Consider the following 16,336-nt stretch of genomic DNA (forward strand, 5'->3'; position numbering starts at 1 on the left):
TTCAATCTGTATAGGTTCCATGATGTCTCTACTTGTTTGCCTTATTTCCACTGACTCCATGCCAGTTTCCTTAGTAAATACAGATGCAAAAAACCCATCTCTGGAATCAACCTGGTGAACCTCCTCTGTACCGCCTCCAAAGCCAGAATCTCCTTCCTCAAGGACGGAGACAAGAACAGCACACAGTACTCCACCCTGTGTAGTTGCAGCTTGACCTCCCTGCTCTTGAATTCGATCCCTCTAGCAATGAAGGCCAACATTCTGTTTGCCTTAATAACCTGTTGTACCTGGAAGTCAACTTCTTGTGATTCATGAACAAGCATTCCCAGGTCCCTCTGCACAACAGCATGCTGCAATCTTTCACCATTTAAATAATAATCTGCTCTTCTATTATTCCTTCCAAAGTGGATGATCTTGCATTTACCAACATTGTATTCCATCTGCCTGACCTTGGTCCACTCACTTAACCTATCTATATCCCTCTGCAGACTCTCCATATCCTCTGTACAATTTGCCTTTCGACTCAGTTTAGTGTCATCAGCAAATTTTGCTACACTACACTCAGTCCCCTCTTCAAAATCATCAATGTAAATGGTAAACAGCTGCGGGCCCAGCACCGACCCATGCGGCACCCACTCACCACTGACTGCCAACTGGAGAAACACCCATTTATACCAACTCTCTGCCTTCTATTAGTTAACCAATCCACTATCCATACCAATACACTCCCTCCGACTCCATGCATCCGTATCTTATTTATAAGTCTCTTGTGCAACACCGTATCGAATGCCTTCTGGAAATCCAAGTATACGACATCCGCCTGTTCCCTTCCATTCACTGCACTCATTATGTCCTCAAAGAACTCCAGTAAATTTGTCAAACAGGAGCTGCCCTTTCCGAATCCATGCTGCGCCTGTCTAATGGAACCACTCCTTTCTAAATGTTTCACTATTTCTTCCTTAATGACAGCTTCAAGCTTTTAAAAGGTGGCGTGATATTTGCTGTCTTCCAATCCGTTGTGACCTGCCCAGATTCTGAAGACTTTTGGTAAATGATTACCAACGCGTCTACTATAGCCTCTGCCAATTCCCTCAGCACCCTGGGGTGCATCCCATCAGGACCAGGGGACTTATCTACCTTCAGGCCCTCTAGTTTGTTCATTACTATCTCTTTAGTAACAGTGATTTTATCGAGGTCCTCACCTCCCATTTCATCCATAACATCCTTCTTTGGCATTTTAGATGTGTCCTCCACCATGAAGACCAACACAAAATAGTTGTTCAATGCCTCAGCCATTTCCTTATCACCCAATAACAATTTCCCCTTATCGTCTTCCACGGGACCTACGTTGACTTTAGCCACCCTCTTCCGCTTTATATATTTATAAAAATTTTTGCTATCTGATTTTATATTTTGTGCTAATTTGCTTTCATACTCTATCTTCCCTTTCCTTATTTCTTGTTTACTTGTTCTTTGTTGCTTTTTAAAGTTTTCCCAATCCTCCAGTCTCCCACTACTCTTTGCAACTTTGTACACGTGAGCTTTTAATTTGATAGTATCTTTTATTTCCTTAGTTATCGAAGGCTGGCTCTCCCCACACTTACTATTCTTGCTTTTGACTGGAATATAATTTTGTTGAGCACTGTGAAAAATCTCTTTGAAAGTATTCCACTGTTCCTCAACTGTCCTACTAAATAGCCTGGCTCCCATTCCATATTAGCCAACTCCTCCCTCATCCTGTTGTAGTCTCCCTAGTTCAAGCATAAATCACTAGTTTTAGATCTAACCATTTCATTTCCATCTGAATGCTAAATTCAAACATACTATGATCACTCTTTCCAAGAGGATCCCTGACTACAAGATCGTTAATCTTACCTCTCTCATTACACAGGACTAGATCCAAGATAGCATTTTTCCTTGTAGGTTCACTAACTTCTGCTCAAGAAAGCCATCACGGATGTATTCTATGAAGTCCTCCTCGAGACTTCCTTGACCAACTGGATTCACTCTTCTTTTAATGTTATATGTCAATGACTTGAATGACAGTACTGATGGCTTTTGTTGCAAAGTTTGCACGTGATAGGAAGATAAGCGGAGAGGCAGGTAGCTCTGAGGAAGGAGGGAGGCTACAAGACAGATTAAGTGAATGGGCAAAGAAGTGGCAGGTAAAATGCAGTATCAGGAGATGGATGGCCCTGCACTTTGGTAGAAGAAATGAAAGGGTTGAAATACTCTAAAGGGAGAAAAAAATACAAAAATTTGAGGCGCAAAGGGACTTGGGATTCCCTAAAGGTTAATTTGCAGGTTGAGTCGCTTGTAGAAAAATAGAAACAGAAAAACTGCAGTACCATACAGGCCCTCCCGCCCACCATGCTGTGCCAAACATGTACTTTCTTTAGAAATTACCAGGGTTACCCATAGCCCCTTATTTTTCTGAGCTCCATGTACCTGTCCAGGAGTCTCTTAAAAGACCTTATCATATCTACCTCCATCACCATCGCCGACACCCCATTCCACGCACTCACCCTCTCTGCATAAAAAAAACTTATCCCTGATATCTCCTCTGTACCTACTTCCAAGCTCCTTAAACTTGTGCCCTCTCATGATAGCCATCTCAGCCTCGGGAAGAAGCCTCTGACTATCCACAGGATCAAAGCCTCTTATCCTTTTACACACCTCTATCAGGTCACCTCTCATCCTCCTTCGCTCCAAGGAGAAAAGGCCGAGTTCACTCAACCTGTTTTCATAAGGCATGCTCCCCAATCCAGGCAACATCTTTGTAAATCTCCTCTGCACCCTTTCTTTAGTTTCCACATCCTTCCTGTAGTGAGGTGACCAAAACTGAGCACCTTACTCCAAATGGGGTCTGACCAGGGCCCTATATAGTTGTAACATTACCTCTCGGATCAATCCCACATTTGATGAAGGCCAATGCACCATATGCCTTCTTGTGAGGAAGTCAAAAGTGATGTTTACATTCATTTCAAGAGGACTAGAATAAAAAAGCAAGGATGTAACACTGAGGCTTTATAAAGCACTGGTAAAGCCTCATTCAGAGTATTGTAAGCAGTTTGGGGCCCCTTATGTGCTGACAATGGAGAGCATTCAACGGAGGTTCACAAAACTGATGCTGGGACTGAAAGGCTTGTCACATGAGAGCACTTGATTGCCTTGTGCCTCTATTCACTGGAATTCAGAAGAATGAGGGCTGACTTCATTGAAACCTATCGAATGGTGAAAGGCCTCGATAAAGTGGATGTTTTCCATGGTGAGGGAGCCTAAGACCAGAGGGCACAGCCTCAGAATAGAGAGGCATCCTATTAGCATGGAGGTGAGGATGAATTTCTTAAGACAGAGTGGTAAATCGGTGGAATGCATTGCCACAAGTGGTGGTGGAGGCCATGTCAGTGGGTATATTTAAGGCAGAAGTTGATAGATTCTTGATTAATCAGGGCACAAAAGGATACGGGAGAAGACAGGAGATTGGGGTTAAGAGATCAGGCATGATGAAATGGTAGAGCAGACTCGAAGGGCTAAATAGCCTAATTCTACTCCTATACCTTTTTTTTTTAAAAACTTTTTTTATTGCATTTTTAAATGATTACAAAGTATGAAAAAACAATGTATATAACCCATACCCCCTCCCCTTAACCCCTCCCCCCTAACTACCCTATAGAAAAAAAAAGAAAGAAAGAAAGAAAGATTGCCTGGTTGTTGGAAGATCTCCACATGCTCCATGGAATTCGTAATAACTTTAATATGTATATTTATTTCTTTCCCCTAATAACCAATTGTTTCATCTTCACAGCATCTATATATACCTTATGGTCGTATTGTAATTTATAGTATTATTATTGTGAATTGCAAAGTACTGCTGCGGCAAAACAACAAATTTTCTGCCATATGCCAGTGATGTGAAACCTGATTCTGTAAATCATCATGACTAAATTCAGCGGCCGAAAAGCCAGAGCCACTGATAATGCTAACCCCTTTCCCATGGTTCTGAGTCTGATCGACTTTGAAGGACTTCTGAATAATTCATCTGGATTGCATTTCCAAGATGCAAAATACACCGACCTGACTTCACCTATCACCTCTTAGCCGGTCCTCTTTCCCCTCCCCCACTGTCTTATTCTGGCACATTTCCCCTTTCCTTCCAGTTCTGATGAAGGGTCACGGTCCACACCATCGGCTCTTTATTCCTCTGCACAAATGCTGATTTCCTCCAGCATTTTGTGTGTGTTGCTCTGGACTCCCAGCGTTTGCAGACTCTCTTGTGTCCAAGGTGAAAAGATTTCTCACATCTGTCTTACTGTTCAAATATCAGGCACAGCTTTATCACCCTGAAATCTTCAATCAGAATTTAATAACACACCGTGTCCTAGAGGCTGGATCTCCTTCGCACAACAACTGTTTCCTGTACTCTTCAAATATCTTTAATTTTGCCAATGGATGCATTGCATGCAATAGCACCAAAGCATGAAGAATGTTAGCAAGTAATTATTTGTCACATGCACAGTACTGCATTTGTCAACATGGAACAGGGGGCAAGTTTGTAAATGTGGCAGGAGCAAAGGATGTGGGAATGGCGAGAGTGGAGCGCTGCCGGTGGTGGGTGGGACAGGAGTGTCGGGGGAGACTGTGGTGCAGGTGCAGACACACCCGGCTTTGAGACACTGGGCAAGGTCATTTGATTCCAGATAATGGTTCATTAATCATTTCAGAATGCCTCTCTGCTGCTTCTCACTTCCTCCCCTCTCCCTTCTCTAAGCCACGATTCCCCTCTCCCTGTCCCCCTTCCCTCTCGCAGTCCACAACAGAGACCCATATCAAAATCAGGTCTATCATCACTCACATATGCCATGAAATTTGTTTTTTTTTTTGTGTGGCAGCAGTACAGTACAATACGTAAGATCACTACAGTACAGTGCAAAAGTCTTAAGTACCCTAGCTGTATAATATACCTAAGAATTTTGCACAGTGCTGTACATACAGTAAAATGCACTGTTTGTGTCACCAACTAGAGTCCGGTGTCAACATACAGTAGCGCGCTCACAATGCTTAGTAGACCAACACAGGACATAATAAGCCACAAAGACAACAGAAAAGACCAATCCCGTTCCTCCCTCCCACTCACTCACATGTACGGTTCTATCTTCCACCACTCAGTGACCATTTTATTATGTGCAGGTGTGGAATCCTGTGAGGCCCTCTGCTTCCATAGACCAGCCATTTCAAGGTTTGATGCGTTGTGCATTCAGAGATGCTCTTCTGGACAACACTGTTGTAATGTGTGCTTATCTCTGTTACTGTCGCCTTCCTGTCAGCTTGTACCAGTCCGGCCATTCTCCTCTGACCTCTCTCATTAACAAGGTGTTTTTGCCCACAGAACTGCCACTCACTGGATGTTTTCTGTGTTTTGCCCTATTCTCTGTTAATCTAGTGATGGCTGTGTATGAAAATCCCAGGAGATCAGCAGTTTCTCATGTACTCAAACCACCCCATCTGGCACCAACAATCATTCCACAGTCAAAGTCACTTCAATCACATTTCGCTCTGAACAACAATTGAACCTCTTGACTGTGTCTGCATGCCTATATGCATTGATGTGCTGCTGCATGACTGGCTGATGAGATATTTGCATCAATGAGCAGGTGTACCGGAAAAAGTGGCCACTGAGTGTATGTTCTACATAATTTATGACTGTGTCTGAGGCATAGACACCCCAACATCAGAAACAATACCTGTGCTTCTCATACCCAAATTACCTGCCTGAATGTTTCACATTTACCTGAACAATGAGGCCTTTAGAGTCAACCAACCAGATTTTCGACACAGCTTGCTGTTGAGTCAGCCCTTCCTTCTCCATGGCCATCACAAGCAGGTTTGCTATTCCCAGGGCAGCCTAAAGTAGGGGACAAAAAAAGAAAGCTCACCAGAGTGAAAACAGCTTCTTTTGGCAAAATACACACATTATTGATAAATATTACAGAGAGATGTAGCACAGCCAGCCCCATCATGGACATAATCCTACACACCATGGAGGATATCTTCAAGGAGGCAGCATCCATCATTAGGGGCCTTCATCATCCAGGCCATGCCAGCTTTTCACTATCGCCATCAGGGAAGAGGGACAGGAGCCTGAAGATATTCACTCAATGTTTTAAGAACAACTTCTTCCCCTCTGACATCAGATTTATGAATAGTCTCTCAACCCATGAACACTACCCATTTACACTATATATTTGTTGTAACTTATGGTATTTTTTATGTACTGCACTGTAATGCTGACAGAAAAAAAAATCAAATTTCACAACATTTGTCAGTGATATTAAACCTGATTCTGATTCAGGGGGGTTCTGAAATGTTTAGATTATTTTGGGTCCATCCATTTAGTGAAATGAACAATGAAATTGTTATCTTTACTGTTGGAAATAAGTGCCAAATTACTGCAATAATTGGTGCAACGTGGTAGCATAACACCACTATAGCACCAGCAACCCAGGTTCAATTCCCACTGCTGTCTGTGAGGAGTTTGTACATTCTCCCCGTGACCGTGTGGGTTTCCTCCGGGTGCTCCAGCTTCCTCCCACATCCCAAAGACGTACGGGTTACCAGGTTAACTGATCACATGGATGGAGCAGGCTCATTGAGCTGGAAGGGCCTGTTACTGTGCTGCATCCCTAAATAAATAAAATAAAAAGATCAACTCCCCTCTCCAGACTATCAGGGGCTGATGTCCAGGAGCAAAATAAGGCAATTCCCTGATTCTTGTCAGCTTTCCAGGGAGAAATGTTACACCCTAAGATTATGGAACTGCTGAAATTGGAGATCCAGGAATGTGGATATTTGCATTTTAATCAGACACCAGCCACATTTGATAGATTTATATTAATTAAATAGGGATAACAGGATTTTCAAGGATAATGCTTCTATCGATATTTGTATTGCAGACTTTAATATTGATTTAAAAAAATGGAATGGTATGTAGGAGAAAAGATTTTCTCAATTTCCTGTGATTGCTCCTTACTGTTCAAAGTGCAAAGTAAATTTATTATCGAAGTGTGGCGACCCACTTCCTAGCGCACTCGAACTGGTTCACAAATAGCCAGCGCACCAGCACAAAGGCCAGTCCCAAAAGGGCGCCAGGTCTGCTTCACCAACAAAGGGAAAAGCTCGTGCGGGACTGTGAATACGTGCCCCCTACAGCATCCGCGCCGGGGGAGGGCGGGATCAGGGAGGCTTGAAAGCGAGGCCGCGAAGTTCGAATAAAATCTTCTTTAACTGCAGTTTACCGACTCCGTGTTGTTATTTTAGCGCTGCGTGTAGCACACTGCTACAAAAGCACATATATGTCTCCATTTACAACCCTGAGATTCATTTTCTTTCAGGCATTTGCAGTGAATACAGAGAAATGCAATAAAATCAATGAAAAAAAGCAGAAACAACATGAAGGACTAATGACCAATGTGCAAAACAAGCTGTGAAAATACAAAAATAAATCATAATAATAGTAAATAATCAATAAATATTGAGAACGTGAGATGAAGAGTCATTGAAAGCGAGTCTATAGGTTGCGGAATCAGTTCAGTGACGGGGTGAGTGAAGTCGAGTGACGTTACTCCCTCTGGTTCAAGAGCCTGATGGTTGAGGGGTAATAACAGTTCCTGAACCTGGTGGAGTGGGCCCTGAGGCTCCTGTACTTCCTTACTAATGGCAGAGGTAAGAAGAGAGCATGGCCTGGATGGTAGGGACACAACCTCGTGAGCATAGGGACTGTACAGTGCTCTAATGTTCGATGTTCTAATAAACTAAGCACATTCCTGGTGCTTACAGAAAGTCACCATCAGAAAATCATATATTTTGTTTCTATTGATTAACACTTTAATTAGGGATTTATTTCACCTTTACGCCTCACGCTTTACATAATCACTTTCATTGCATGTAAACTTAAAATGTCGTCACTCGATACAAGAAGGCAAGATGTACCCCTTCAAGCAGACTGTCTAAACTGGGGAACCTGAGGGGAGCTGAGTGGACAATTCTGCGAAGGCCATAGGTGTTAATAACTGGAAGGAGTTTCACTAATACGGCAACAGCTTTGAAACCCAACTTGTTATGTTATAGTTTACTGAACAGGTCATGCGTTCTGATGAAGGATCTTGGCTGAAAAAGCTGACTGTTTATTCCTCTCCATAGATGCTGCCTGACCTGCTGAGTTCCTCCAGCATTTTTTCTGTGTGTTCCTCAAGATTTCCATCATCTCTTGTGTTTATGTATTCTGACAGATTGTTTATGAGATCAACCTCACTGTTTGCTAGGAATGTACAAATGGAAGGCAAGCACACAGGAAATTGAGAAAATCTGTGTCAATCCAGTTGTAACTTGTACCACAGCCACAATTTAGTTTTATCGTATTTTCCAGAATTTGCGGGTATCAGGCTGTGAGATGGTTGGCAAAAGAAAACCGATAGAGAAAGTTTGCCAGATTGGAAAGCTCAGGTACAGGCCAAATCAAAGTGGCGGGCCCCAGACCAGAGAGCATATCGAAGAAGCAGGGCTGGGTCTGAGAGCGAGGAACAACCCGCTGAGCACCGGGCCGAATAGAAAAGGGTCAGGGTGTTGGGGCTGGAGGCGAGGGATGGGCCGCTGTTCAGGTTTGCTCGTATCTGCGCTGAATAAGGGCTGTGGCCTGCAACAAACTGCTCTTGGTTCAGCTGTGACGGGCTTCGTGGCTGTGGTCTCACTTCCGTGAACTTCAGTTCTGAATGTTACTTGCTTACTTTTACTGTTTGCAAGATTTGTTTACTTTTCTGCACATTAGACAGTCTTCTTTTTTAACGGGTTCTATTGTGTTCTTTGTTTTGTAGCCTTGATAAGAAATCATAATATATTATAACATAACATTTGGGGTGCCATTTGGGGTAGCAGTTAGCGTGGTGCTATTACAACTCAGGGAATTTTAGAGTTCAAAGTTCAATTCCAGAACCATACATAAGGACTCTCAGCGATTCAGGAACAGTTTATCCCCTCTGCCATCTGATTCAAAAACAGACATTGAACCCATGAACACTACCGCACAAAAAGTATATATTATTTCTGGTTTTGTACAATTTTTAATCTATTCAATATACATATACTGTAATTCATTTACTTATTTATGTTTACTTTTTTCTGCTATATTATGTATGGCATTTAACTGCTGCTGCTAAACAGATTTCACCAGACATGCCGGTGATAATAAGCTTGATTCTGATTCTGAGTCTATATGTTCTCCCCATAAACCTGTGGGTTTCCTCCGGGTGCTCTGGTTTCCTCCCACAGTATGGTGAGACATGCTGGTTAGTAGGTTAATTGGTCATTGTAAATTGTGCTAAATAAATGGGTGGCTGGGCAGTGCAGCTTATTGGTCCAGAAAGGTCTGTTCTACGCTGTATCTCTAAATAAATAAAAATCAATTAAATAAACAACTCTCACCTTTACATAGAAGGCAACCTATGTAATTAAAATGGTTGTGCTTTACCTTTCGTGTTGCTTCACCGCACAGCACGGAAACTACACTGGGGTGGATAGGAAGGTTCTGCAATGGGTAGTCAATACTGCACAATGCATTATTGGCACCAGGCTACCCACCATATGTACAGAAAGAGCCAGCAACACCATGAAGGATCTCATCCACCCTGCTCATGGACTGTTTCCTCCACTCCCATGAGGGAGGAGGCCAGGACCTCCAGACTCAAAACCAGTTACTTTCTCCAAGTGGTAAAGCTGATCAACATCTCCTCTCACTAACCTACCACCCCACACTCCCAACCGCCAATATTTTATCATTTCCTCTCAGTCACCTTTGTACAGACACTCCTGTGTCACTTTCTGGACATAAAATCAGTCTATATATAAGCTGTCTTATGTATTTATATTTATTGTGTGTTTTATTACTTTCTTTATCTTATTGTGTTTATTTATGCTGAGTCAGATCCAAAGTAACAAATATTTCATTCTCACAAACACAAGATATCCTGGAAATCCAGAGCATAGCACAAATTGCTGGAGGAGCTCAGCAGGTCAGGGGGCGTCTAGGGAGGGGAATCAACAGTCGATGTTTCAGACCAAGTCCCTTGGTCAGGACTGGAAAAGAAGGGGAAGATGCCAGAAAAGAAGGTGGGGTAGTGGAAGGAGTACAAGCTAGAAGGTGATAGGTGAAGCCAGATGGGTGGGAGGGGAGGGTGAAGAAAGAAGTTGGGAGGTAATTGGTGGAAAAGGCCAAGGGCTGGAGAAGAAGGAATCTGATAGGAGAGGAGAGTGGATCACGGGAGAAGGGGTAGCAGGGAGAGGTGATAGGTAGGTCTGGAGAAGAGGAAAGAGGCCAGAGTGGGTAAATGAAGAAGAGGGAAGTGTGGGGAATAAGTTACTAGAAGTTGGAGAAAATCAATGTTCATGTCATTAGGTTGGAGGCTACCTAGACAGAATAACCTTTGCATTCTCCTTTGTACTCATGCAATGAAGAATGACAATAAACAGTCTTCAGTCTTGATCATGATCTCAATTGACAGGCATCTGCCACGTTACGGAGAGTGGCCAGTGTTTACTCAGGCCTTCATTGCTATTGGGTGGAATAGTAATAGTGGTGGGAGAATCTTTGTTTTGCACAAGTGTGAGAATGATTGTTTTGTAAGCTTTGGCGAATATGGAGATTGGGCTCCAGTACAGCACATATATATAAGCATATATGTGTCTGGAATCAGAATCAGGCTTATTATCACTGACTTAAGTCATGAAATTAGTTGCTTTTCAGCAGCAGTACAGTGCATAAAAATTAATCTAAACTTACAACAATACATGTATAAGAATATCTAGTGCAAAATGAGAATAAAATAGCAATGTGGTGTTCCTGGACCATTCATAAATCTGATGGTGATGGGGAAGAAGTCATTCCTAAAATGTTGAGTGTGTGCATGTGTCTCTTCAGGCTCCTATACATCCTCACTGAAGGCAGTAATGAATATGAAAAATAATATGTGACTAATTAATTCATTGGAGCTATCATCAGTTAACTCAGTGATTGGTATCTGTACACTAACCTCACCAGCTCCTTGGAACAAGAACTTGTGTTCTGACAGCTTGTTCTTCGTGATGCGGAGAGCTGTCAGTATGCCCGCCATGGCCACTGCCGCTGTCCCTGAATGGTGAAAACGCTCGTTAGTGACAGTAGTACATAACTGTCCTAATGGTAAAATCAGAAGTTACATCATTGACCGTTTATTCCCCTCCATAGATGCTGCCAAACCTGTTGAGTTCCTCTAGCATCTCTGGACTTCCAGCATTTGCAAAATCTCGTGTGTTTAAAATCTGAATTTACTAAATTAATCTTTATACATTTCTTATTCGGTACATCAAGAAAATGTGGTAATAATGTTTTATGAACATGACACATAAATATTAGCTGGACGTAACTGCTCACAATCTACCTCATTATAATCATGTTCTTTATCGTTTACCTGCTCTGCATTTTTTCACTTTTACACTTTATTCTGATTTGTTATTGTTTTACCTTGTTCCAGTTCAATGCACTGTGTAACAATCTGACCTGCATAAAGAGCATGGAAGACAAGTTTTTCACTGTGTCTCGCCACATGTGACAATAATAAACCAATACTAGTACCAATATTTAATAAAAAGATGAGTTAATCCAGATAAGTTCAGTAACCTCACTTACACTCAGTGGTCAGTTTATAATGGACCTCCTGTGCCTAATAAAGTGGCCAGTGAGTGCATGTTTGTGGTCTTCTGCTGCGGTAGCCCAACCACTACAAGGTTTGATGTGTTGTGCATTCACAGTTGCTCTTCTGCACACCACTGTTGCAACATCTGGTTACTTGAGTTACTGTCGTCTTCCTGTCAGCTTGAACCAGTCTGGCCGTTCTCCTCTGACCTTTCTTATTAACAAGGCATTTTTGCCCACAGAACTGCCACACACTGGATGCTTTTTGCACTATTCTCTAGACACCATTGTGCATGAAAACCCCAGATCAGCAGTTTCTGAGATACTCAAACCACCCTGTCTGGCACCAACAGTCATTCCACAGTCAAAGTCACTTCGATCACATTTCTTATCCATTCTGAAATTTGGTCTGAACAACACCTGAACCTCTTTTCCACGTCTGCATGCTTTTATGCATTGAGTTACTGCCACATAATTGGCTGATTAGATATTTGCATTAACGACCTAATGTACAGGTGTACCTAATAAAGTGGGCACTGAATGTATGCCATAGATAACTACAGAAACAATCATTTCAGAGATTTTTATTAATTCATCAGTTCCCTGCTTTAAACTGGGATACAAAATGCAAAGATTTTCCATTAGTACTCCTATAATTATAAAATTACCAATTGGCATTATATTGTCATTGTGAATTGGAAGGAATGACATAGCATTCTGTTCAACAGCACATTTGCACAGAGGTATAGAGTGCAAAACAGCAATCATATTGTAAGAGGGAAGTGGCACAGTGGGTAGAGAGCATGCTTCTCAGCGCCAACCCCTGCTCACTGCGTGGAGTTTGCATGTTCTCCCTCGGACTTTGTGTGTTTCCTCCAGCTGATCCAGTTTCCTGACTCATACCAAAGTTGTGAATTGGCTGTAGTATAGTAACTTACTCCTAGTGTGTAGTCGAGGTGTCAGAATCTAGGACAAGTTGATGAGAATATGAAGAGAGTAAGAAGAAAATGGGATTTCTATAGGATCAGTGGGTGATACCGAGCATGGACTCAATGGGCTGAGGACCCAGATCTATAGACTCTCTATAAAACTTTCAATGTGTAAAGTGATTCATTTTGGATGGTCCAATTTGAAGGCAGAACACGGGATTAAAGGCAGGATTCTTAACACTGTGGGGAATCTCCGAGACCACGCTTGGAGATCCTTCAAAGTTGTTGTACAAGTTAATAGATTCAGGATTCAAGATTCAAGAGTGTTTAATGCCATTTCAGGTACCCAAGTGTAAAGGAGAACACAATAATTGTTATGCAGATCTGATGCAGCATAAAACAAACACAATAAGATAAAGAATACAATAATAATAAAAAACACAATAAATATCAATACGTGAGATAGCTTATGTATGTAGGTTGTATGTCTATAAAGTGACACTAGGCACAGGCGGTGACTGGGAGTAGATGATGAAGTAGTGGTGGTGGAGAATTGGGTTAGAGGGTTGTTAGGAAGGCATATGGTGTGTTGGCCTTCATTAGCTGGGGGGGGGGGGGGCTGAGTTCCAAGAGCCATGAGGTAATGTTGCAGCTCAATAAAACTCTTGTTCGACCACACTTGGAACATTGCATTCATTTCTGGTTGCATCTTTACAGGAAGGCTGTAGAAGCTTTAGAGAAGGTGCAAAGGAGCAGGATGCTCCTGGATTAAGGAGCATGTTTAATGAGGACAAGTTGAGTAAAATTCAGCTTTTCTCTTTGGAGCAAGTGAGGGTCAGAGGTGACTCGGTAGAGGTGTATAAGATGATAAGAGGCACAGATTAATTGGATAGCCAGAGACTTTTTTCCCCATGGTGGAAATGCCTAATATGTGGGGGCATAATTTTAAGATGACTGGAGGAAAGTAAAAGGGGGACGCAAGAGACTAGTTATTTTACACGGAGAGTGTTGGGTGCACGGAACGCACTGCCAGGGCTGGTGGTAGAGACAGAAACATTAGGGATATTTAAGAAAATCTCAGGTAGGTAAACAGATTGCAGAAAACTGGACGGCTATGTGGGAGGGAAGGGTTAGATTGATCTCAGAGTAGGTTAAAAGGTCAGCACAACATTGTGGGCCGAGGAGGCTGTACTGTGCTGTAATGTGCTATTTTCTACTCCGAAGTCAGCCTAACCCTTCCCTCCCACATAACCCTCCATTTTCTTTCATCCATGTGTCTATCTAAATGTATCTTATGTATCTGCCTCTCCACCACCCCTGTCTGTGCATCCTCCATACTCTCCACTCTTTGTGTAAAAGCACTAACTCTCAAGGCCCCCTATATGTTCCCCCTTGTATTAGCCATTTCCGTCCTGGGACAAGGTCTCTGGCTGTCACTCAATTATGTTGTACACCTCTGTCAAGTCACTGCTCACCCTCCTTTGCTTCAGAGAAGAAAGCCCGAGCTTGCTCAACCTGTCATCATAAGTCATGCTCTCTAATCCAAGCAGCATCCTTTTAAATCTCCTCTTCACCCTGTCTAAATTTCCTACGTACTGCTTATAATAAGGCAACCAGAAAACCAAGATCAAACAGATATATTAATAAAGTCTCAGTGCTGAAGAAGGATCTCAGCCCGAAATACCGACTATCTATTAGTCAGAGTGTCAAAGATTACAGAAAGAAAGCAGGAGAATGGGGTTGAGAGGGATAATAAATCAGCGATGATGGAATGGCAGAGCAGACTCTGCTCCCATGTCTTATGGAATTAGTTAATCTGTTTCCTTTGCATGCTTCATCTTGTGGAGTATCTTGACCGTCTAGATCAGCAAAACAGCAGAAATCATCAGAATTATGAATTTACAAGTACTCCACATTTTCTTAACAGTTTAAAACTGATTTCTCAAAATAAATACCCATAAACAACATTAAATACAGCAAGAGTAATTTACTTTCTCTTTGAGCTACATATTCTCTTCCCCCAGTTAATCCTTTCCTCTAAAACCAATGAGAAGTAATACCGATAATCCATTGATTTAATTATTTCAGCTGAAAGAGGCTTTTCTGTCATTTTAATTACTTAAACATTTTCATATGAATTCACAGATAATTCAAAGCAAATAAAAGTCTCAAATTGACGATGGTGAACTCTGCAGCAAGCTGAAATGCCATAATCCAATAACTGTAATCTGTAAATTTCTCAACGTGAAAACACTTTCCAGCATTCCAGTGAAAGTATGTCCCCTGGACCGTTCTCTGCAGCATACTCACTACCCCCTCAAAGAATTTCAATAAATTCACATCTTACTGTATCTGAAATTTGGCATGATTCTCATCACCTCCTGGGCTTTTTGGATATTTGACAATAACATGTAACATAACTTAAACATTAGCCCGCATCATGCTTTCAGAGCTTTGCTCAGTAATTGAAAGCGCATATCCCACCCATTTTGGATTTCTCACGGTCTTCATTTTCTTCTCCTTAAGGCCATCGCCCCTATTAGGGCATAGGCAGCCAATAGCAGCTCGCCAGAGCCCTCAGTCCTAAGCCAATAGAAGGTTGATAGAAGATCTTTCCTGATCAGCTCCTATAGCTTCCACTTTCACCACATGACTTCATACATCTTCGATGTGAAAATCCTTCCTCTACCAGGGAGGAGGCCTTTGGAACTTCTGCTGGTATTTCTGTAGCACTGGATTTTTATGGGATGGGGTTCATATCCCCATGCTCAACCCTCCTCCTTTTGTAGCTGGGCTTGAGACCGTCCATAGGAGAGTCTGTCTCCATTTCACAGCGGTACACAAATGTGCAGAAACATTCACAGCCACACAGCTGTGGTGAATCCGACTGAAATCTTCAATACAATGCCTTACACCTCGTTTATCTGTAACATTCACACGTGGACATCAACGCCCTGAAAATATTTAGCAGCAAACATAAAATTTAAAAAACTGTTTTGCCCGGAAACAGAATCCAAATCGGGTTTATCACTACTGACATAAGTCGTGAAATTTGCTGTTCTGCGGCAGCTGTACAGTGCAATACATTTTAAACAAATTCTACTTTACAATGAGAAATATAAAAAAAATAAGTAGTGCAAGACAAGAACTCAGAAACGTGAGGTAATGTTCATGTGGCCACGGTCTGTTCAGAAGTTGTTCTTATAATGTACAGTGTGTGTCTTTAGCCTCCTGCACCTCCAGTTAGTAATGAGAAGAGGGCATGTTTTGAGTGACAGGGGTTTCTAATGACAGATGCTGCCCTCCTGAGCCATTTATTTTTGAAGATATCCTTGATACTGGAGAAGGTAGGGCCCATGATGGAGCTGGCTGCATTTACAACTTTCTGCAGTTTTTCTTGATCCTGTGCATGGACGCCTCTACACCAGGCACAGATGGAACCAGTCAGAATGCACTCTCTTCTCTCAAAATTTGCTAGTCTTTGCTGATGTGCCAAATCTCCTCAAACTCCTAATGAAATGTTGCCACTAGCGGGCCATATTTATGATTGCATCAGTATGTTGGGACCAGGATAAATCTTCAGAGATGTTGACAGCCAAGAACTTAAAGCTGGTCACCTTTTCCACTGCCAGCCCCTCAATGAAGACTCGATGGTGAACAGAAGGCAAAATCATCCAATTCCTTC

General features: G+C 42.2%; 1 protein-coding gene across 5 annotated transcripts in view; it reads right to left on the reverse strand.

Moving 5' to 3' along the window:
- me1 (malic enzyme 1, NADP(+)-dependent, cytosolic) overlaps window positions 1-16,336 on the reverse strand; it is a 467,654-nt gene that overhangs the window by 76,143 nt on the left and 375,175 nt on the right. For all 5 annotated transcript variants that reach the window (XM_059983100.1, XM_059983103.1, XM_059983101.1 and 2 more), the window contains exons 8-9: window positions 11,082-11,179; window positions 5,792-5,905 (exon numbers count right to left, since the gene is read on the reverse strand). In XM_059983100.1, coding sequence (XP_059839083.1) covers window positions 5,792-5,905; window positions 11,082-11,179 — 212 coding nt within the window. The remainder of the gene's footprint in view (window positions 1-5,791; window positions 5,906-11,081; window positions 11,180-16,336) is intronic.

The sequence above is a fragment of the Hypanus sabinus genome, chromosome 10 (genome assembly GCF_030144855.1).
Source record: "Hypanus sabinus isolate sHypSab1 chromosome 10, sHypSab1.hap1, whole genome shotgun sequence".
Classification (NCBI taxonomy): Eukaryota; Metazoa; Chordata; class Chondrichthyes; order Myliobatiformes; family Dasyatidae; genus Hypanus; species Hypanus sabinus.